Source organism: Rhineura floridana, chromosome 17 (assembly GCF_030035675.1).
Source record: "Rhineura floridana isolate rRhiFlo1 chromosome 17, rRhiFlo1.hap2, whole genome shotgun sequence".
In the NCBI taxonomy this organism is placed as follows: domain Eukaryota; kingdom Metazoa; phylum Chordata; class Lepidosauria; order Squamata; family Rhineuridae; genus Rhineura; species Rhineura floridana.
The window spans coordinates 23,737,546-23,760,736 of NC_084496.1; the positions used below are offsets into that span (position 1 = coordinate 23,737,546).

At 46.8% G+C, this 23,191-nt stretch overlaps 1 protein-coding gene across 2 annotated transcripts in view; it reads left to right on the top strand.

Moving 5' to 3' along the window:
• The window catches only part of LOC133371761 (H(+)/Cl(-) exchange transporter 7-like), a 52,977-nt gene extending 36,346 nt beyond the window's left edge, over positions 1-16,631 (top strand). For both annotated transcript variants that reach the window (XM_061599513.1, XM_061599514.1), the window contains 9 exons: positions 4,022-4,191; positions 4,788-4,839; positions 6,512-6,639; positions 9,242-9,327; positions 10,765-10,897; positions 11,548-11,607; positions 11,876-12,052; positions 12,673-12,753; positions 14,771-16,631. In XM_061599513.1, the coding sequence (XP_061455497.1) occupies positions 4,022-4,191; positions 4,788-4,839; positions 6,512-6,639; positions 9,242-9,327; positions 10,765-10,897; positions 11,548-11,607; positions 11,876-12,052; positions 12,673-12,753; positions 14,771-14,857 (974 nt within the window). In that variant the 3' untranslated portion in view covers positions 14,858-16,631. The remainder of the gene's footprint in view (positions 1-4,021; positions 4,192-4,787; positions 4,840-6,511; positions 6,640-9,241; positions 9,328-10,764; positions 10,898-11,547; positions 11,608-11,875; positions 12,053-12,672; positions 12,754-14,770) is intronic.
• The last annotated feature ends 6,560 nt before the right edge of the window (positions 16,632-23,191 follow it).

The window sequence follows — 23,191 nt, forward strand, 5'->3', positions numbered from 1 at the left end:
TTAGGGCAGGGGTAGGGAGTCCCATGCCCGGGCCGATGCAGCCCTCCAGGCCGCCCTGTCTGGCCCTCAGAACTCTCCACAGATCTCCCCCCTTTCTCACTGGCCCTGTTTTGTACCCCAAATGTGTTTGACTGGCTGAACTGTGTCCTTGAACCCTGAAAATGCCTCTTGCTTGCCTGGATGGAGGATAGAGAGGAGTGTGTGTAGAAAGCAGCCGATGGTACAACGGTAACATTCGCACTCAGTCCACTTTTGTCTCTGGCCACACCCACTGCTGACATGTGGCCCCTGGAAGGTTGCCCAGGAGGAAAAGTGGACCTCCAGCTGAAAAATTTACCCCTGTCTTAGAGCACCAGGCAGGTAATAAACCATACTACTACCACTAATAATAATATTAAGCCCCAGAGTGCCCAGATTCTCTCTGGCCTTGTACAGGAAACTTCCTTGGCCTGAATAGCCTTTTTCTTTTCTTGGGAGCATCCAAAGAGATCTCTCCATCTCTGTAGGAGACGCAGTTAGTTCCGCTGCTTAATCTGTTCTCACAGTTAGCGAGTCTTTTCTTCTTCCTTTTCTCCCAGCCGCCCCCACCTCCAAACATTGAACCTAAATGTGCGTTCTTGAGATCTAAAACGTGTGTGTGTGTGTGTGTGTTTCAAACTGTCCTTGGCCTCTCTCCTCTCTAAAGGCTTTACCTGATGTTCCCACAGCAAACAAACTGAATTGAGGCATCAGATTCTCTTTTCACAGCACCCCAGAGCCCAGCCTTGGATTCTTTTCCCAGTTCATTGCAACACAATGTTTTAATTAGGGAAGGCACCAATGCTATTTCCTGGCTCAGAGCAGCCATAGCAAATTTTATCGGGGGGGGGGAGGGTATTATTTGTGTATGGGAGAAGGAAATCAACTACAGGGGCAGCGGATTAGAGTCCAGATGGGGGGCAGGGCTTTAGTGAGTACTTAAAGGACTCTGGGCAGAGGCCCAAGACACAAATTTGCACGTGTCTTAGATATGTAAAAATTATATATGTATGCAAGTTTACTTCTGGGCCCCATTGAAGGTGATCGTACTTGTGTTTAAAGCCGTAACCGACTTAGGTTGCAATCCAGTACACACTTACCTGGGAGTAAGTCCCATTGAACCCAGTGGAGCTTACTTCTGAGTAGATATGTATTGGGTTGCAGCCTCAGACCCCAAATATCTGACCTCTTTTCCTACAGATGCTCTTGGGTGTGGAGATCAGTTGATGGAGTCCTCCTGGCAGTTCCACCATCCTGAGAAGTTTGGGGGGAGCTTCTCTGTGGCAACCCATAAGTTGTGGAATTCCCTCCCCACAGAGGTGTGTCTGGCACCTTCGCTGTCCAGCTGCCTCTCGAATGCCTCCAGTATTGGAGAGCCCATCACCTCCTTAAGTCATTGGTTCCATTGTCGGATGGCTCTAACAGTTAGGAAGCTTTTCCTAATGTTCAGCTGAAATCTGGCTTCCTGTAACGTGAGCCCATTATTCCATGTCCTGCACTCTGGGACTATCGAGAAGAGATCCTGGCCCTCCTCTGTGTGAAAGCCTTTCAAGTACTTGAAGAGTGCCATCATATCTTCCCTCAGTCTTCTCTTCTCTTCTCATGCCCAGTTCTTTCAGTCTCCCCTCATAGGGCTTTGTTAGATACCTCAGAGCAAATTAAGACCGCAGGTGGGCGTCTGAGGTCTTGTCAAGCAGTGCGCGTAACAGTTCACCAAACTGCCTTGCAAGCAAAGTAAAAAAATTGGGTTGTCTCCAACTACGTTTTACTCAGAGTAGATCCACTGAAATGAACTGACCTAAGTTAGCCATGCCCTTTAATTTTAATGGGTCTACTTTGAGTAGAATCAACATTGGCTACAACATACTGCCTTGCCCTTTTTTTAAGTTTATGGAGGAAGAGGGGCAGTAAATCTTGGGCCTTGACACTCAGAGGCTCAGCCAATTCAAACCATGCCCTTTCTGTTATTGGCCCCTCCCTCTGTTTCTCTAGCCAAGCTGTAGGCTCCAATACCAATGGGGTGTGTGTGTGGAGCAGCCAGAGGCTCACCCTGTCCAAATCACACCCTTTGCTCCTTTCGGCTCTTTAGACACAAATTGCAATGGCTGGTGTCTGATGCAAATAAATATCTGTCTCAACCGTGACCTGGTGCTTAGGCCATGTGAATCACCCCCTGACATCTCCAGGTAGGACCAGGAGAGACCCCTGTCTGAATCCCTGAGGAGCTGCTGCCAGCCAGTGTAGACAGTACTGAGCCAGATGAGCCAGTGGGTTTGACTCAGTCTAAGGCACCTTCCTATCTCTTCTACATATTTTAAAGTTCCTAGAAAGGGGTAAGATTTGCAAAGGACTTTGGCCATTGTCTGGTTGGTAGTCCTTGCTAGCCATGGATCCCTTCTCTTGCCCACTCACCACGTTTGGAGCCAAGGCATAGCTAGCAAAGGCAGGCCTTTCTGGAAGCTCTCCGGATTGAATTGGGTTGTATCCTATGCTGATCCTACTCAGAGTAGACCCCTTGAAATGAATGGATATGACTAACTTGGGACCACTACCTGAAAGATCATCTTACCTCCCTTATACACCCAGTCGATCCTCTTTCCACAAGCCTTTTAAGTAGAGACCTTATCCCAGTCTGCGTCTGTGTTGGATTTGTTTATAGGTTTTTTTAAGAAAATGTTTTAAAGATTTATTTTTAAAGATGTTTTTAGTATTTTTGTTTACCAGTTCAAGCTGTTTTGGATGGGGGTCTAACTGTGCTCTGTTACGGAAAATTGGTAATTTTGAGGAGTGCACTTTTTCACTTAGGGTGGGAGGTGAGCCAACAGACACCTGCCAAAGCCTTTTCCAGGTTCAGAGCAGTTAAAAGCACAGGGATCCCTTTCTCACATTGTATCCAGCAATCCTGTTGGGGATGGAGAGGCTCTAAGTCTTCAACATCACGCTTTATGTTAGTCACATTTATTTGCTAAAGGCTGTATATAATGAATACATATATAATGCAGTTTAGAGATACATCTTGGCATAAGAGGTCTCCAGTATATTGGATCCCACTTTGTATGATAATTTTTTGTCTGATTTGTCGGGCTGCTAGACTAAAGGGTGATTGATGTGTGCAAAGAGAAACACGACTTTGGTTAGGGAAGGATTGGGCAAGCTTTTTAAGTTACATAGAATTCTTCAGCCAGTATAATAGGAAAAAACCCTAAATCTTAATGACAGATGTGTGCTAAACACACTCTGCTGTATTAGTTACAAATAGAAGCAAGTTTAGAACAATTTGGACATTTGGATTTACCCAAACATACAGTTATGTCGAAAAATACAGCCACTGTTCTTCAAGTGGTCCACAGATACATGTACATTCTCAGTCTCTAAGCTTTTGCATGACCAGCTCTTCACAATGACCGCTCACCTTGGTTCCTTCCTTCCTCCCTCCCTCCCTCCCTCCCTTCTTCCTTTCTTTCTATATATATACAGCCCCATAGCCGAAGCTCTCTGGGCGGTTCTGTTCTTGATTTAAAAGAGTCCTGTACAGCTTCCTGTACCTTGCTTCCTCAAATAGCAGGATGCAAAAACAAAAATGCTTAACCCATTTTCTGGAAGAAGAAAAACAAAGACTACTCTTGAGAGCTGTTTGTTTGAGGGGCTAAAATTTGTGTTGCCTAGAAGAGCCAGCATGGTGTAGTGGTTAGAGTGTCAGACCAGGACCTGGGAGACCAGGGTTCGAATCCCCACTGAGCCATGAAGCTCACTGAGTGGACCTTGGGCCAGTCATTCCCTCTCAGCCTAACCTAACTCACAGGGTTGCTGTGGGGATTAAATGAGGAGGGGGAGAACCATGTATGCCACCTTGAGTTCCTTGGAGAAAAGATGGGGTAAGTGTTAATAATAACAATAACAATAATAATAGAAAAAAGGTGAGAGCACGCAAGGGAGGGTGTCAGGTGAAGCTTGCTCCTGATTCGAGAATGTGGGGAGTGATGCTCTTTGTTCCCCTCTCCAGGCACCTATGACCCTATGACCTTGGGAATGTTCACCTTGATGTATTTCTTCTTGGCTTGCTGGACTTACGGGCTAACGGTGTCTGCGGGCGTCTTCATCCCCTCCCTGCTAATCGGGGCCGCCTGGGGACGGCTGTTTGGCATTTCAATCTCCTACGTGGGCAGCGGCTATGTAAGTGCGTCCCCGTGGCCCTGATCCTCTTCCCCGCCTTGTGATCTGCAGAACCTTTGCCAAGAGCAGGGCCCCATTTGTTGTGGGGAGGAGGTGAATGGGGGGGGGGCAGAGGGCTAAGTGTTTGATCTCTGCTAAGAGACGGAAGTGGAGACTTCACCAGGGTCATGGGGAAGGGCTGTAGCTCAGTGGGTTAGAGCATTTGCTTTGCATGCAAAATATCCAGGGTTCAGTTCCGGCATCTCCAGGGAGGACTCCTGATCTGAAACTCTGGAGAGCCAGTGCCAGACCAGGAGTGTCCCTCTTCTGAACTACAACTCCCATCATGTCAGTCTTGGGGCAGGTGGGCGTGGCTTGGCCAACATAGCCTTACGGGCCAAATGGAGAAGCCTGGTGAGGCTAAACAGTCCTGTGGCGTGGAGGTCCCTCCCCTCCCCCGCTAATACGGAGGATGGCATAGTCTGATCTGCTACTTGGCCCTTTCTCCAAGGGGAGGGAGGGGGCCTGCAATGAAGACCCTTCAGCCTCTTTTTTTTTTTTAAGCTCTGCTGTCTTGCAGTTTTGACCGTTCCTCTCTTACTATGTTGGACTTTCAGATCTGGCCTGACCCAGGGAAGTATGCTTTGATGGGAGCCGCAGCACAGCTGGGTGAGCGATCTATTCTTTGGAGGGTGCGGGGAGCTTATTGGGAAGCAGGGAGAAGGCCGCTGCTCTCGAGGGGAGTTGTGGGTTCGGTTTGTCTGGATGCATTCATTTACCAAGGCCCCATCTGCACCATACATTTAAAGCCCTATTATATACCACTTTAAACACTGATGACGGTTTAAAGTGGTATGATGCTGCTTATAATGCAGAGGGAGCCCTAGCTGGGTCCGGAAGCTGCAGCTGGTGCAAAATGCAGCGGCACGACTGCTCACTCTGGCAGGGTATCACCAGCATGTCCCCCTGCAGCTGAAAGAATTGCACTGGCTGCCCATTAGCTACCGGGCCAAGTTCAAGGTTCTGGTTTTAGTGTGCAAAACCCTATACAGCTTGGGACCAGGACACCTAAAAGACCTTGTTATCCCTTACAGACCCAGTTGATTACTGCGCTCTGCAGGTGAGGGACTCCTGCCAATACCATCCTATCAGGAGGTCCGTTCCGCGCAACATAGGAAGCGGACCTTTAATGTTGTGGCACCTACCGTGTGGAATTCCCTCCCCTTAAATATTAGACAGGCCCCATCTCTGTTATCTTTTTACTGAAAACCTTCCTCTTTCAACAATCCTTTTAAGTAGAGACCTTATCCCAGCCTGCGCCTGTGTTGGAATTATTTTTGAAGATGTTTTTAAAGCTGTTTTCTTAAACGACGTTTTGTTTTAAGATGTTTTTAAAGGTGTTTTGTTTTCATATGTTTTAAACGCTTTTGTTTGTAAGTTGTTTTAAAGTGCTGTTAGTGCTATTGTTTGCCACTCTGCACCCCTTCTGGGGGAAGGGGCAGGATATCAATTTAATTAATAAATACATACATACATAAATATATAGTTGGGCTGGTAGCTTGCCCCATCCCTGAGGGATCAGGACTTGCAATGGAAGTGTTCATGGTGCTGCCCTCATCCTTCCCTATCTCCCTCCCCTTGGATACCAAAACCAGCTTGAATGAAAACTCCTTGCACTGTTCCTTGAAGATGTGCAGGCTCTGGCTTTGGCAAATCTCCAAGGGAGGAGAATTCCAAAGCTGACTGGGGAAAGGAGGGAGACACCTGGAAAGGAAGGAGAGGTTGGGCTTTATTTATTGATTTAAAACGTATCTATTTGAAAGGATTTCTGAACAGCTTAATGTTTAAAAATCTCTTTTAAGGGGCATACAAAAAAAAAGTCCCCTGAAGTGGCAGCACTTTCAAGAACAGTCAGCTAAACTAGATCACTAGATTAGGCAATAAATCAATGGGTCACCATCCAAGTAAATTTGGTCATGTGGGTCGCCATACCAAAAAGGCTGGTATATAGAAACTATCTTACTGTACAAAGGTAAAAGTTTCATTCGATGCTCTGCCCACTGTTGCCCCAGTCCTGCCCACCACTGGCATGTGGACCTTGGAAGACTGCCTAGAAGAAAAAGCGGCCCTCAGACTGAAAAAAAGATCCCCGCCCCTGCCAAGCATATTTTGGAGCCTGGTCTTAGTGGCCAAAGCTATAGCTGTAGTTAAAATATTAGTTACATTTTGGGGTGTGTGTGCAAAAGAGCAACGGGTGATATTTACTACAGGAGTAGCTAAGAAGGGTTCAAAAAGCTGGAGAGAGAGACAGAAATATATGAACACAGCCTTGTTTTTCCAGGAGGGATTGTAAGGATGACACTCAGCCTGACGGTTATCATGATGGAGGCGACAGGCAATGTCACATATGGGTTCCCGATCATGCTGGTGCTGATGACGGCAAAGATCGTGGGGGATTATTTTGTTGAGGTAAGAAGCGCTTGGTGGGGCTGCTGAAGAGAAGTCTATGGCTGTTAGGCATGGTGGCTACCTGGAACCTCCATGTACAGGGGCAGTAGAACACCGAATAGCGTCTGTAGGGAAGCAACAATGTGAGAGGGCAATTGCCTTCATGCCCTGCTGGTGGCCTTCCTGGAAGCATCGGATTGGCTGCTGTGGGAAGCAGGTTGCTGGGCTATAGATGCTCCTGGCCTGGCTTCATCCAGCAGGGCTGTTCTTGTGACTCGGAGGAAAGGTCTGGCCTAGAGGTTGTGCAAGTGGCTCCTTTATATATTCCAAGTTACATTCTGGATGGCACAGCCTGGATTCTTTTTGGTGCAGTGGTTGGTTTTGTAGTCTGTGGAAAGGCAAGATATACATCTAACAAATATATTCTGCACCAGGAAAAACTGAATCCTGAATCTACCCTATTTGATAAGGGAAGACAACCATTTCCAGAAATCTGCATGGGGTAAAAGCCGTCCTGTCCACCAGAATATCCTGCTTGAAGCTTCTAAGATTGTTAGTGTTTGTTGGGCATGTGGTATTCAAAGCCCTTTAGGTCTAGAAACCAGTTAAACTTGTTTTAATTTTGAAATGAAAACCCAAGGTTTTAAAAATGCTGGGTTCTGCCATAGTGCAGAGATGGGGAATCTGTGTCCCTCCAGATGTTGCTGGACTACCACTCCCATCATCCCTGACCACTGGCCATGCTAGCTGGGGCTGATGTCCAGCCACATCTGGAGGGTACCACTTTGTCTTCCCCTGGCCTAGTGCAACGAGGACATGTAATAATTACAATTGTGATTATGTAGTACTTTTTCTATAGGCATCAAAATAGTCTGTGTACTTAGGAATCCTTACCGCAACCTTGCAAGGTAGAACAGTGTTGTTGGGCAGAGATACCAGGGTCTTCCAGCCCAACATTCATGCCCTGAAAATGTGATGCTGTCCCATTTCTCTGGGATGTCTGTCTGGCATCTCCCTGCAGGTGTGCCCCAGTTCATATTTGCCAGATAGGGATGGAGAACGTTCCTTGATAGGGATGACAACTTCTCCTGGTCTTGCAGGCAGAGTCTTCAGATCCCTTCACCTCCTCTCCATGGAAGGAGGTTGTCCCATCCTCCAGACTGACCCTGCCTGCAGTCTGTGAAAATTGGCTTTCTCTCTCTGGCTCAGTGACTTCCTCATTATTAGCCGTTCTTACTGCATTACACTTAAAACAAGCATTCCCACAGCTTATTTGGAGGGCAGATATAAGAAAACCCCGAAAGAGGAGCGTTACTGTATCTGTGGACTCAATGAGCCAGAGGATCTTGTTCATTATATGCTAAGATGCCCATTGTATGAAAGTCCTAGATACAAATTTTTGGAGCCCTTGATTAGCGCTAGGGAGGAGTGTTCACCTGACAGTTTAATAATAGACCTCTTGGCGGATATACAAAACTCGGTTACAATCGCGGTGGCCAATTTTGCCCTTGCAGCAAAAAAGATTAGAGCAAATCACGTCAAAGAGCAAAATTAATAAAATTTTAGCACGTCTGCAAACTATAGGATGGTTGGTTACATAAATGTATTTTATCGTCTTTTAGTGTTTAACTCTTGTTGTGCAATGGCTTATGGCTAAAAGCAAATAAAGCAATTGATTGATTGATTGATTAAAACAAACATTCTTTTTATTCAGTTTCTTAAGTGTACAAATCAAATTCTTCAAAGAAATATAGATACCTACTACAGTGTACTAACATATATGGCTTATACAATCAAAGCATTTATACATACAGTATATAAATTAAGGGGGGGGAAATCACACCAAGACAAAAAAGAAAAATGTTTCCTAATAATGATGGGGGGGGTTTTTGAAAAAATTGGAGAGTTACTGAGATTAATGTCAGCTTTAAACAGCATAGAATATACTACACAGAATCTCTAAACAGACTTCTTTGTTTGGAATTTTAAGTTTTTGTTAAGTTTTCAGAATTAAATCACAAATGTTCAAAACATTTTTTTTTTTAAAAAAAACTAGAACTATTAAGAAAAATGTGCTACTTATCAGCTTGGTCTGCTGATATATGTGAAGGGTTACTTATGCGTAAGTATTTTAAGCAAGATGAAATTACAAAATATTTCTCAAGAGCAAGAAACACTCAATGAACTGCAGACCCCAAACATTTCAGGAGTGAATCACGCCAGAAAGAGTTGTGTTTCAGAAGGTTTTACCAATCCATCTTGCTCTGAAGTGAATACAATGAGAGGACGCCAAGTACTCATCGAATGTCTCTTGCGATTTTGCACCTCCTTCCACTCTTTCAGCAGCTTCTGTCAGCTTCTCTGCTAAAGTGAACTCCCATACCTTCAGTCGCCAGCCCTGTATTGTGAATGGGGAGCGATATCACCAATGTTTGGCTATTTCTTAACGTGCCACAGCCGATAGAAAAGCAATTCATATTTTTTATGCAACATTTCATCACTTCTGGGTAAAGAGCAAGTAGGCCCAACCCTGGAATGACACTGGTTTTTTTGGTTACTCCTTTCTCTTCTCTTAATTACTCTCAAAAGTTCCCTTCTCCGTGTCCTCTTCCTGCTGTTCCAGGGCCTGTACGACATGCACATCCAGCTGCAGAGTGTCCCCTTCCTGAACTGGGAGGCCCCTGTCACCTCACACTCGTTCACTGCCAGGTAAGCTGACGGAACCAGGCTGTGCCTGGCGGGCTAGAGCAGGCTGTGGGGCCTGCAGGTATTGCAGGGGAGAAAGAAGGTGGATATTGGGAAGAGCAGCACTCCTGGAATCTGTTTCCATGAGGATTTTGTGCAGACAGTAGGACCCGGAAGCTGTCAGTGACTTGCACCACTGCACGCAGCCAATGTGGTGCCTTCCAGGTGTTGCTGGACTCCAGCCTTCATCATCCATGACCGTTGGCTATCCTTGCTGGGGCTGATGGGAGCTGGAGTCCCAACAGCATCCGGAGGGTACCACGGTGGCTACTCTTGCCTTGGAGAATGCAAAGAAGAGGGGACTGTCAGTATCGTCTTGGGCTTGGGAATCTGTTTATCGATCATGGAAGCTCTTTTTAAGAAATCTTTGCATGAAAGATCATGACAGATAAAGGTTGCCTGCTAGTGGAGGAAAGCGAGCAGGATTTTGCACTCCTCACTTGTCAATTTGAAGTGCATGCTCTGTCCAACCTCAAAATTTATTTTCCTTATTTGCAAAAATGTCTATTCTGCCAACATTAAAAAAAAAATTATGTATATCATATAGGGTTTTATCCAATGTTAGTCCTACTCAGAGTAGATTCATTGAAACAAATGGACATGGCTAAATTAGATCTATTATTTTCATTGGGTCTACCCTGAATATAAGGATTGGATACAACCCATAATCTATCACAGGCAACTATTGGAGATGTGGTGAGCCCCATGCAGATCATCTGCATGTTGTTTGGAAAGGCCATGAAATCAAACTTTTAGAACATCAGACAAATAACCGGGTATGAAATTCCAAAGAACCCATAAAATGCACTTCTCAATTATTTAGAGGGTTGTATTGAAAATGTGGACGTAGACAGGGTTACTATCTTGCTAATAGCAGTTAAAATATCAATTTCAACTTATTGGGGGGAAAATCCCCCTCTATCAGGACGTTTTTTCTTTTTAGGATTTGGGTCTTGGCAAGAGTGCATAAACTTATTTACTGTGTTAAGAGCAAGAGAAAATGTATTACAGTAATACCTCAGTGAACAAATTCTCCAGGAACCCAGCTCCTTTTCAGGAAGGCTTTTTTAAAAAAGTGAAACTGACTGGCTCTGCTTTGCTGTGGATAAATGTCCAATCCTGTGCTTTTGCTTTACAGTGAAACTGACCAGCCTGTGTCTTTGCTTTGCTAGGATGAAACTGACAAGGCTGTGTGTTCGCTTTGTATTAAAGAGATCTCTTGCTTTCTCCCAGGGCTGGGGAGGGAAGGATCCAATACCAGTCAGAGGAGAAGGAGGGAATGGAGGAGTGGGAGTGGGTGGGTGCTGGATAGGTACCCTTTAAAGCCCGTGATGAAGCTGCCCCTACCATCTATGAGCTTTAACCTAGTCTCTCTGTCTGTGTTGTTTTCCCTCTCACCAGAGAAGTGATGAGCACCCCAGTGACCTGCCTCCGAAGGATTGAGAAAGTGGGCACCATTGTGGACACCCTCAGTGACGCATCCTCCAACCACAACGGGTTCCCCGTCGTGGAGAGCATCCCAGGCAACTATCAGGTGGGGCAAAACTGACTGGGGTGCCTTGGTGCTTGGACCCCAATTTCTCAAGAGTGAAAATGAGGAAGGGCCATAAATCGGTGGGAGAACATCTGCTTTACATGTGGAAGGTCACAGGTTCAATCCCTGGCTTCTCAAGGTAGATCCAGGGAAGACTCCTTTCTGAAGCCCTGGAGAGTCGCTGCCAGTCAGTGTCGACAATATCTAAGCTATATGGACCAGCAGTCTGATAAGGCAGCTTCCTGTGTTTTTTAAAATCTCGCTTGTAAACTTGAGAAAAACACTTCTATATTCTGTTTTTAAACTGTTTGCCCATAAGGTGGCTTACCATAACAAATTTGTAATTTTAAGCCAGGAAAAGCATAATACGTTAACAAGCCAGTTTGAAAACAAGGATCCTTCAGAGCAACAGCAGTCTGTCTTTTGACCTGGTGCCTTGATCAGGTGGGAGAGGAGGAGAGAGAGCTCCACACCTGAGTCCCCCCTCCACTGTGGGGCTCCAGCCCTTGATAGCCACCTGTGAACCCTCCTCTCTCTCCATCCTGTTTGGGGTGAGCAGTTGTGGGGGGCAGCCGGTCCTCGAGTGTGGTGGGAGGGGGGAATAAATTCTGCCGTGTCCATGATCCCAGCACAAGCCTCTCTTTTTCCAGATGGCTGGACTGCGAGGACTGATCCTGCGCTCCCAGCTGATCGTTCTCCTGAAGCACAAGGTAAGGTCTTTAGGGGAAGGGCCGTGGCTCAGTGGTACATCAGCTGCTTTGCACACAGAGGTTCAGTCCCTGGCATCCTCCGGTTATGGCTGGGGAAGAATTCCTGCCTAAAAACCCCCAGACAGCCACTGCTGGTCATTGTAGACAATACTGAGCTAGGTAGGCCAGTGGTCTGACTTGGGGGGGGGAGGAGGTGGAGTGGATCAAGTACTAGTGGGGATCCTTTCCACTTGTCCCCTTTCCTTTCATGACGCCTGTTTTCCTGCAGGTCTTTGTGGAGCGGGCAAATCTGTCCCTGGTGCAGCGGCGGTTGAAGCTGAAGGACTTCCGGGATGCCTATCCCCGCTTCCCCCCCATCCAGTCTATCCATGTGTCCCAAGATGAGCGTGAGTGCATGATGGACCTGACTGAATTCATGAACGCTTCACCTTACACCGTGCCGCAGGTAGCAGTCAGAGTGGTGTAGTGGTTAGAGTGCTGGTCTAGGACCTGGGAGACCCGAGTTAAAATCCCCACTCAGCCACAAAGCTCGCTGGCTGACCTTGGGCCAGTCACCGTCTCTCAACCTACCCTACCTCACAGGGTTGTTGTGAGGATAAAAATGGAGAGGGAGGAAGTCACTCCAACGGGGAGGAAGGGAATATATATATATAAGCACAGATAGATTTATTTAAATTTGTTTATCCGTGCAATTTATGTTTGTTTTGTTATCTGAGTCATCTTGTAAAGATGGAGAAGATTTTACGAGCAAATATTGATGCTTTTTTATTTTCAAATGATTTGTATTTGGTTGTATTGGACAAAAACAAGTTGAAATAAAAAAATGGAGAGGGAGGAGAACCATGAACACCACCTTGAGCTCCTTGGAGGACAGGTGGGGTGTTAATGGAATAATAAGAACGCCATGGAGGTGGGGAGGTCAGAGCTGCCTCCTTGGAAAGCAAATCCAGAAAGGGAAGGGGCGCTTCCTTGCTCTGTAGTGGCACCCTGCAGCTTTTGTTTTGTCTTGGGGTGGGGAATGTCTTGTCTTTCTCCGTCTGACACGGCTTGTCTTTCGGGCTGCAGGAGGCTACGCTGACGAGAGTGTACAAGCTGTTCCGGGCCCTGGGCTTGCGCCACCTGGTGGTGGTGGACAATCATAACCAGGTGAGTGAAAGCCAGGAGGATCCTCCTGTTGGGTTCCTTCCGCACTGCGAGATGGTGAAGTTGAGAGACTGAAGCTCAGTGGCAGAGCTCGCGCTTTGCATTCAGAAGGTCCCAGGTTCAATCCCCGGCATCTCCAGGTAGAGCTGGGAAAGACCCTCTCTGCTGGAGACCCCGGACAGCTGGGCTGGATAGACCAGATAGATCTGACCTGGTATAAGGTAACTTCCTGTTTTCCCACATACTGTAAGATAATCCTGCTAGTTGGAGCTTGCAATAAGAGTATAAGCACTGCCCTGCCTGGATCAGGCCACAGGTACATCTAGTCCAGCATCCTGTTTCCAGCAGCAGCCAGGCAGGGTGTGAATGCAGGAGACCTTTCCCATTGCTCGCCCTTGTTGTCTTGTGACCAAAGGTATGCTGCCTTGGCATGTGGAGGATCCATTTAGATTTAGCAATTGACAGACTTCCTCCTCTTCTCTCCCCTCCCACCAATGAATTTTCCTAAGCCTTTTAAAAAAACTGCCTGAGCTGCTGGCCGCCACGGCACCTTGCGGCACGGAATCCCATAACTGCGCAGCATGCAGACGGTCTTTTGTGTTTGTTTGTTCCATGCCCTTAAATTCAAATTCATTCAGCTGTCCCAAGTTCTTCCATTATGAGAGAGGGAGAAAAAAATCCCTAATTGCACACCTCTTACAATTTTGCAAAACGCTCTATACCATGTCTCCTTTTCTCCAACACCATTCTCAATCATCTTTTTTTATCCATAAACTTAAAAGCCCCAAGCACTTTTTTTCCCATTTAAGCTTCAAATTTTTTGCTACGGTGTGCCTGCCATCAGGCCAGAAGGCAAACTGAAAAGAACAACTGGTCTGTCTGTCTGTCCTTCCAACTCTCTGTCTCTGTCTCTTATCTAAAATCTCTTTTGCTGGGTGCAATAAAAACTCACTTTAAAACACTGCCACAAGTAAAAATGTCCTGACAAAATAACAAATGAAAGCAGATAAGAAGCACATGTAACAACAGTCTTAGAAACTGCCTGTCTTTAAACAGCAAGGGGCCCCTCCAGACATCCTTTTTATTGTGCATTCGTGATTATTTGTGCTCATGATGGTATTGGGGGCCAGTATATGTGATCTTGCCGATTATTATTTCATTGATTTACTGTATTTGTTTAATTTGTTACTTGCCTCATACCTAGTGGTCCCTAGGCGACTTACACTTTAAAAACATGCAATATAAAACAAATCTACCATGCCATACAGTTTGTGCCTGCAGAAGTTGCCAGGTGGACATACTGCTTCATTTCCAGTCAGAGCATGACGCGTAGCTCTCTGCTGAGATCCTGTCATTTTCCCTAGCACAAATGTTCCCGTATATGTCTTTAGCCCGGCCTTGGTTGCGCTGTAGCGCAAGAGCGCCCCTCCAGACAGCGATAACGCAATTACACAAGGCAGCGACTCCCAAGCTTCCCCCCCCCCCACAGACCACTTGAAAAATGGCAAACCGCTTGATGATTTTTCTGCCTGTTGCAGCAATTGTAATACGCTGTGCTAGATGCTGGATGATTTCTATAGTTTTTATTTCCTATACCTTCTATTTTATTGCATTCCACAGAATTCAAGCTGTAAGTGCAAAAGAAGAAACAAAAGAAGCAATAACAATTCAATTAAATATTTCATGCTGTTAGACTCTAATTCCCATCAGCCCCAGCAAGCACAGCCAATTGTCAGGGCTGATGGGAGTTGGAGTCCAGCAACAGCTGGAGGAGGGCACCATCACATTGGCTACCTTGGGCAAGGCACACCGCTGCTTAGAAAAGGTGTGGGGGACTTTTGGCCCTCTGTATGTTGCTGGACTACAACTCCCATCATCCCTGGACATTGGCCATGCTTGCTGGGGCTGATGGGAGTTGTGGCCCTCCAGATGTTGCTGGACTGCAAGATCCCCACATCTGGCTTACAGCGCTTGTTGTGCCTCTTCTGATTTGTGTGTGTACTTCCCTCTCTCCCTGTAGGTGGTTGGGCTGGTCACCCGGAAGGATCTGGCCCGATATCGGCTGGGGAAGGAAGGCTTGGAGGAGCTACCCCTGGCGCAGACGTGACTTCGCCCCCGGGTGCTGCGGACCTTGCTGTGCATCAGGATCTCACCAGCCTCCCAGTGCTGTTGCCCTCGGGAGGCCGTGGAGGGGAAGCTGAACCTCAAAATGCCCAACCCGTGGCGTCCCATGCATAGCTGTGTCCCTGGTCTCCTCCTTGTCTCCTCTCCCTTCAGGACTGTGCTCCTCTCAACACCCTGCGTTTCAGGTTCTCAATGCGAGACCACAGAGATGCAGTAGGCCTTGTAGGACTGCTTTGGGGTTCTAGAGAGCTTTGGAAGAGACGTTCCCGTGATTTGAGAGAAGCAGCTACCTGGTAGCCCCTGTCTCTGTTACAGTCCTGGGCAGGGGTTTCTACGTGGGTCAGTTTCTGACTAGGCTTCCTTCCGGCTCCGTTCTCACCGACCGTGCCTTCCAAGACGCACACACTCCTTGTCAATCCTGAAATGTACCTGGTCCCTGGTGTGTAGAAGCTGCCTCAAGCAGTGCTGGGCAGGAAATCCTAGCTGGCGTCTCCTGGGAACAAGTGGGACTCCCCTTTTGCGTGGGTCAATGTTGTGTTGTCTTTAATCCGTGCATTTAAATCAGGGCTGGGGAAACGTTGTAGCCCTGCAGGTTGTTGTTGGACTCCAACTCCCATCAGCCTCATTCAGCACAGGCAGTCAGGGCTGATAGGGGTTGTAAGCAGGCAACACCTGGAGAGGGTCTCCTGTTAGTCACCTCTGAGTTTTACACTACCTGGTGCGAGGTAGAATTGCATAGAACAGTTTTGTGGCTTTTGCCACTGCTGCAGCAAGAGCCCGTCGCTCCAGCAGTAAAACCTTCCGGCTGTTTCAGCGCTTGACAGCGACCAGCCCCCGTTGCAGTTCTTCTGGTTCATCTGGTGGAGACCGAGTCTGCACTGAGCTTGGAGGAAACGTTAACGGCGCTCTTTTCCTCTGGATTCCCAGCCGTGAAGAGCTTGGGCTGCTGGGTTTGTGTAAACCAGGGTTAGGCAAGGTGGCGTCTTCCAGATGCTGGTGGACTCCAACTCCCAGCAGCCCCAGCAAGCAAGCATGGCGACTGTCAGGGCTGATGGGAGTTGGAGTTCAGCGGCATCTGGAGGGCATCGCCATGGCTGCTGCTGGTGGAAAGCTCCTCGTTCTGGCTAAGACCCTCTTCCTTTCCTGCCCTCCTTCACCTGCCACTCCCAGGCAGAGGACTTCCCGAAGGTTCAAAGAACCCCTATGAAGTCGTGCCCCTTACAAACGGCAGCCTGCCCTTTCCTGTTTTCCTTTGCTAGGAGGAAGGCCCTTTTCCCTTGCAAGTCCCCAAGCAGCCTGAAGGAACACCCTCCTGGCAAGATTAGCAGGTGAGCTGGGTCAGGATGTTTGGACAAGAAGAAGCTGGAGCAAGCAGATGAGCCAAGCTGAAGCAGCCGGTTCCACCCCTAGGATCGGGGCCTCCCTCCTTCTGTCTCTGGGCACTGACATCTGGGCACTGTCTTGCCCCAGACCCTCGGTGGGTGGAAGGAAAGAAATCCAGAGAGGCTTAAGCAAAGGGCACATGGGCCTCCCTAACCTTATAGTCTTAGCATGAGTGTCTGCAACCAGCGGGCTAAATTTTGTGGCTCATCCTTGTGTCCTGGGCCCTGGGTTTTGGGATTTCCCATGGCTGCCAAACACCTGGCTCCTTTTGCTGTTTTCTCTCACATTGAGCACCTGCATTTGGGGGAAGAGTTCTCTTTTTGTGTATGTGTGTGCTGAAATTTTAAAAAACAAAACACTATTTATACTTTTCCCTCTCTCCTGTGTTGTGTCTACTTCCTTGTCATAGAATCATAGAATAGTAGAGATGGAAGGGGCCTATAAGACCATCAAGTCCAACCCCCTGCGCACTCTTGGGCTTTCCATCATTGCAATGCCTCCATTACTGAAGAGGTTCTTGGGGGTGTGGGTCCACTGGAGGAAGCCTTGTTCTGGAAAGGGTCTTTCATAAATGTCTATTGGATTATGGGATGGAATTGCAGGGTTTTGTGTATGTGGGATGGGGGAGCCGAGGTTGGGGAAAAGATACAACAAGCTATAGTTACAACCAAGTACCTGCTCCACTCTGCTTTTAAAACGAAAGCGGCGTTCTATGGAAAGGCAACCCAGTTTTATTAATTTTTTATATAAATCGGGCAGGGAACCTTTGAGGGCCACATTCTCTTCTGGGCAGCCTCACAAGAGCCACATGCCAGTGGTGGGCAGGGCGAGAGGCAAATATGGGTAGAGGAACAGATGTCCATTTTATCTTGTGTACAGCCGAGCAGTTGTTACACATACCCTCTCTATCCTCCATCCACAGCTGGTATAGCACAGTGGGGAGGAGAGCCTAGCTGGGAGTCCAGAGTCTGTGAGTTCAAATCCCCGCTCGTGTCTCCTGGGGGTCAAGGGCCAGCTAAAGATTACCCCACAGTGAGTGGCTCAGGGGTGACGTGCTCAGTACAGGTCAGGCAATGTGGATTGCCAGTGGCTGAAGACAGAGGCTTCCCAGGGTACCGATGGCCATATGATGGAGTCACTGTTGTCTGTGTAGTTCACACTCAGATCACCATTGCCCCAGCCCCCCTCCACTCCCCACTCTTTGGCCTATGTGTCCCCATTGCTCTTTGTGTCCTGGAGAACCGAAAGGGATGCATCCAACTGAATTCTACTCTGGGTAGACCCACCAAAATGGATGGACTTATAGCAGCTGGTATAGCACAGTGGGGAGGAGAGCCTGACTGGGAGTCCAGAGTCTGCGAGATCAAATCCCTGCTCGTGTCTCCTGGGTGTCAAGGGCCAGCTAAAGATCACCCCCACAGTGAGTGGCTTAGAGGTTACGTGCCCTGCCACCTGTGCAGCCGTGGGCAAGCTGCATAGTCCCAAGGAGCCCAGTTGCCCCCAGCTGGCAGTTGTGGACAAGGACGGGGCTGGCTTGTGCAGCTGTGGCAAGCTGAGCAGGCCCTGGCCAGCTGGGGAGGACTAGCCTCAGAGGGAGGCAATGGCAACCCCCCTCTGAATACTGCTAACCATGAACACCCTCTTCATAGGGTAGCCATAAGTCAGGATCAACTTGAAGTCCGTCCATTTCCATCCTCCATCTAGGCAAGGAAAAGGCATCATCAGAATTCGAGGACTCATTCCAGCCAGTCATAGACACTCAAGGAGAGGGTAAAGCAGGGCCACTGAGGGGTGTGGCCTGGGAAGAGTTCTGAGAGCCAGATACAGAGGCCTGGAGGACCACATTTGCCAGAAAAGACTCCCAAGAGTAACTTACAAACGTTGGCGATAAGAAACTGCATGCCCTCAGATGAACAATCTTAAAGACATGACACAAACGGGAAAGGGATTGGGAAGAAAGAGGTAAAAAGCAGGCACTATTTCTTAGTTACACTTTTGTGCCAGGGAAACCCGGCTGCTGTCACGTGTGTGAATCAGACAAATTAAACAGGGTTAAGAAGCTGCCAGTTACCAAGTCAGAACACAGGTTCATCTAGCTCAGTATCACCTACACACTGACTGGCAGTAGCTCTCCAGGGCTTTAGGCAGGCACCTTTCCCACCCTGACTGGTAGCTGCTGGGGAATGAATCCGGGACCTTTTGCAAGCAAAGTGTGTGTGCTCTGCTATTGACCTATGGCCTTGTGGGTTGCCTCCGACTGGCAGTGTTGAGCTTCTGCTAGTTGTAAGGAGGGGCAAAGAGGTAGGTGGGGAGCCTCTGTAGTTTAGCAGTTTGAGTTTTGCACCACTTCAGTCTCCCACACAGGTTGTTGTGAGACAAAATGGGTGACCGTTCCTTGGATAAAAATGTCCTAGATGGAAAGATAAAGAAATACAGGACACTGTCTCTGCTTTGCCTCTTTCGCCAGAGGTTTCCTGCCTGTTCTCAAAGCTACCCCATCATCATATCCTTATTTAATTAATTAACTAGGGACTGCACCCATGCTTGTTTTGCTTGCCACACCACCTATCCCCACTAACCCCCCTCACTACCCAACCCCTTCCTTTACACCTGCCTGCCTCTGTCTCCCTCCTCCGCCAGCCCAGCAGCTTTCCAAAATCTGTTGTCACACTATAGGTCACAGCACCACCTGTCGGCAGCCAAGCAAACTGCTGTGTGATGACATTAGGCAAATACAGAACAGGAGATATATATACTGTCTAACATGACAGTCTCTTAAGTGGTTCACACAAATTACAGTCAAAAACTGCAAGCAAAAAGTAAACATCAAAATGCAATAGAAATCCAATAAAATATTAAACAGAACATTAAAACGTTGGGTAGAAACTTGGCTTTCTGCCTTAGCCTGAAATCGAAGAAGAGTCTCACCTCTCCTGAGAAAATAGTTGGTAAAGAGGAGCAGTCCTTAACTAGAAATCATTCCATCAGTGTTGGGGCAGACACTACTCTAGACGCCAACTTAAGCCAATGGCAGCATCCAAGTTGTAATGGAGTCATGATTTTATCCTTGAGTGTTCTGCAATCATTAGTCTGCTTTTGTGGGTTTCCTAATATCCAGATATGAATCGCATTGCAAGAAACTCTGAAGCCTCCAGAAAGGTTCTTCTGTACAACATTGCGGGTGCAACAGTGCCAGATAATTATTTCTTCTCTGTGGCCATCAGTCAGTAATGTCCTCTTATTGACACTTGGTCAAATGTACAGAAGTTGATGGACTGGCTGTTGAATGTTACTTCAATACTAGTGATAGGAAGTCTTCTATTGCACTGAGGAGCCAAGGCAGGCTGTGTAGCATATCCAGGTCTGTCCTCCTACAGAGGGTGGGTGTGGCTTGAGGGACAGCCAGGAGGCTGTCACAGCTGCCCCCTTCCCCAGCATCTGCTGGTTGAAGTGACTGTCTCACTTTGCCTAATGCATTCCTGTAAATGAACCTGGTTCAGAGAGTTGTATCTTTCGTAGTTTTCCTTTCACTTTTCTTAGGAAATTTTGATTTCACACTTTTTGTCTTTATACAGCATTCACATTTTTCTGTGAATTTACACTCTCCAATTGTAATGCCTCTAGCCAATTTTTTCTTCTCTAGAGCACTGATTCTGGCTAAGCTGTCATGTCCCATTCTTCAATGCCAAACATATAAACATCCAGAATGACAGGTTTCTCTGGCTGTACTTGCATGCATAGTTTCAATGTATTCCAAATGCAAAAGTCCGTTTTTCAATTTTGCAGTACGACATACTTCTCTACGATGTAAAACTTGGTAAACTTTGCCACTTAGAAAAAGCTCATTATTTTAGTGGCACTTATTAAGTTATCTTTGAATGCTAGAACAAATAGGCAATCGTTCAGTTCAAGCTTTGTGGTGCCCTCTGGCGTTTTCCAAAGTAGCTGCACCATGCCTATTCCTTGAGAATAGAAGGTGTCTCCAGACGCAGTCATTATATTCTGTGTTTGAGCTTTAACATTCTTAAAACAATTTTTTTTATCATTTATTAAATGTGCAGTACAACCACTGTCAATTAAAAATCTGGTTTTATAACCATTTTTTCCATCAAATACATGGTAACTGGAATGCTTCACTTTAGTCTGGCCTTGTGTTTTTCTTTCAGCTTGCCTTTGTTTAAAATCAGACAGTTCAATGTGATGTACAGCACCGCAGTATTTTACATATTCCCATATTTTATTATTAATATGACCTGGCAGTTTTGTAAATAACTTTATAAATAAAACAAAATATGCTCTGTTCAACAACAGCTGGTGGACCAAAGGTTCCTGACACCTCTTCTATACAATTAATGCAGTCCAGTTAGGCATGCCCATTAATGTTGATGGGTTTACTCTGAGTAGGACTAATGCCGGCTATAACCCAGAGAGTGTGCTTTCAGAAGAAATAAATGATTGCTGGTGTGCCTTACTGAGCTGTGATCTGAGATCAGGCTCATCCATTAGAAATAAAGGTCATCTGGGCAAACCCTACAATGCAACCCCAGACTTGAGGTAAACGTAAGGTCTGTGATGTGTTCTTGCCAGCTGTTGTCCGGTCAGGACAGGGAAAAGTCCGTTGAAAGTCCCTCTCAGCTGCGAAGGTTATTTGGGTGGCCTGGACACAGTCACTGGTTTACAGCTATTAAACAGATTGCCTAGTGCCCCCATGTGGACCCAGATGCTGCTCATAGAGAGATGGATGCTCAACAGCCTTTCCCAACTAGTGGGCCACCAGGTGTTGTTGGACCACAACTCCCATCAGCCCCAGCCAGCACTGCCAATGGTCAGGAAAGATGGGAATTGTGGTCCAACAATATCTGGTGGCCCACTAGTTGGGAAAGGCTGCGTCTAGTAGGCAAAGATGGCTTGCCTAGGCCCAGTGGTGGCTGGTAGCTCCATGTCACGAGGGCAGTGGAATGCACTCTGGCTTTTAGTCTGAGCTTTCAAGGAGCTGTCCCTGCTTGGGGGAGAAATTTGATTCGGTTCACTTTTAAAGCTGAATTCATCCAATTCTCACTGCAAGAAAGAACAGGAAAACAAAATCACAGCCATTCTTCAAAATTTGCACTTATCTAAATTTTGTAATGCAGTTCTCCCATAAACCAATGTTTACAAAAATTCACATATATTAGTAGAACATGTGCATAAACATGAATATATTAGTCAAAATAACACAAAGATGTACTATATTAGGAGAATTTGCTTGCAACAATATGTAAAAGTCAAAATTGCATATAAAATGGTTTCTTAGAAGAAATTGACACTAAAATGCTGAAGAATGTTCATGGGTATTTTAAAAAAATATCCCAAGTTTCAGTAGGAATGTAGAGAACGGAAGTTAAGGCTGGAAAAACGAGAAATGGAAAGAACCAAAATGGACAGATCCAGCCCTAGCCCAGTATATTGTTGTGGATTACGTGAGCAGATTGTTTAAAATTATTTGCCACTTTTCCGTATCAATATGCTGAAAGCAGCTAATAACAGAACAGAAATGCAAATCACTACATCAATAACAATAAAATACTAAATCATTCCAAAACAACAGACCGACATAAAACATATCTACTGAATGATGGAGTGGTGATGGCCTTTGGCTAAGAAATACAGATTTGGAGTTGGTTTACAAAGGAACATCTGAAGGACCCTACTGAATGAGGACCAAGCATCAACCGAGGCCGCCACAGGTGGGCAGCCAGGGGTTGAGCATGGCCCTCCAGGCATCTGTCTCTCCAGATCTGTGGGTCTCTTCTCAAGCCACACCCTTCATCGGCCCTGCTCCACACCCTCCTGTAGGCTTTTGCCCGGCCAGAAGGTGTCTGTGGCAATGATGCTTGTGCGCCGGGATGGAGAGATGCATGCGTTGAAACCTCTGGCTCCTGCATAGCCTATCCAATTCTTACAACTCTTTAAGAAGGTAAAGTAAAGTGGTGTGAGGGGGAGCGAGTTTGACATGAGAAGGGAAGCTGCATTCACCCCACTGGTGGTACACGCCCTGGTCACCTCTCAATTGGATTACTGTAATGCACTCTACGTGGGGTTACCCTTGAAAACGGTCCGGAAACTACAACTTATACAAAACGCGGCGGCTCGACTACTTACGAATAGTTGCCGCCGGGATCACATCACACCAGTGTTGTTCGATCTACACTGGCTTCCAGTTGCCTTCCGGGCCCAATTCAAGGTGTTGGTATTAACCTTTAAATCCCTATACGGTCTTGGCCCAGTTTATCTAAAGGAGTGCCTTCAACGCCACCAATTATGCCGCCCGACAAGATCAGCCACACAGGGCCTTCTCTCAATCCCGCCAACAAAAACAGCTTGATTGGCGGGAACTAGAGAGAGGGCATTCTCAGTGGCGGCCCCCACCCTCTGGAACTCCCTCCCACAAGATCTCCGGCACGCCTCTTCCCTAATTGTATTTCGTAAAGCCTTAAAGACCTGGCTCTTTCAACAGGCCTTTGGGATTTCCGGGGAGGGTTAACTTCTATGATTGAAATGCCTCTTACCCTGTATTAGTATTGTTGTCGCTGCTGCATTGTTTATATATTGTATTATTGTATTTTATTGCATTGTGTTTTAACTGTTTATATGTACTTCGTCTAGAGTGTCCATCGGCCAGATAGGCGACACATAAATTAATTTTTATTATTATTATAAAGGATCCCTTCCCCATCAGCTTTGAGCCAGAAGTCTCTTAGCTACCAACTCCTGCAGTGATGTTATTGTGACATAACTGAGATGTAGCCAACATTTGTAGGGAGACTTGCCCAAGGTGCCACCTGGGCTTACTGTTGCGACAGAGCGGATGTAACTTCTTTGGCAGCTCAATATGATTTGTGCATATGTAGCTTTGGTGCTCAGTTCCCTGGTGCTGGAAACGAAGCAACATGGA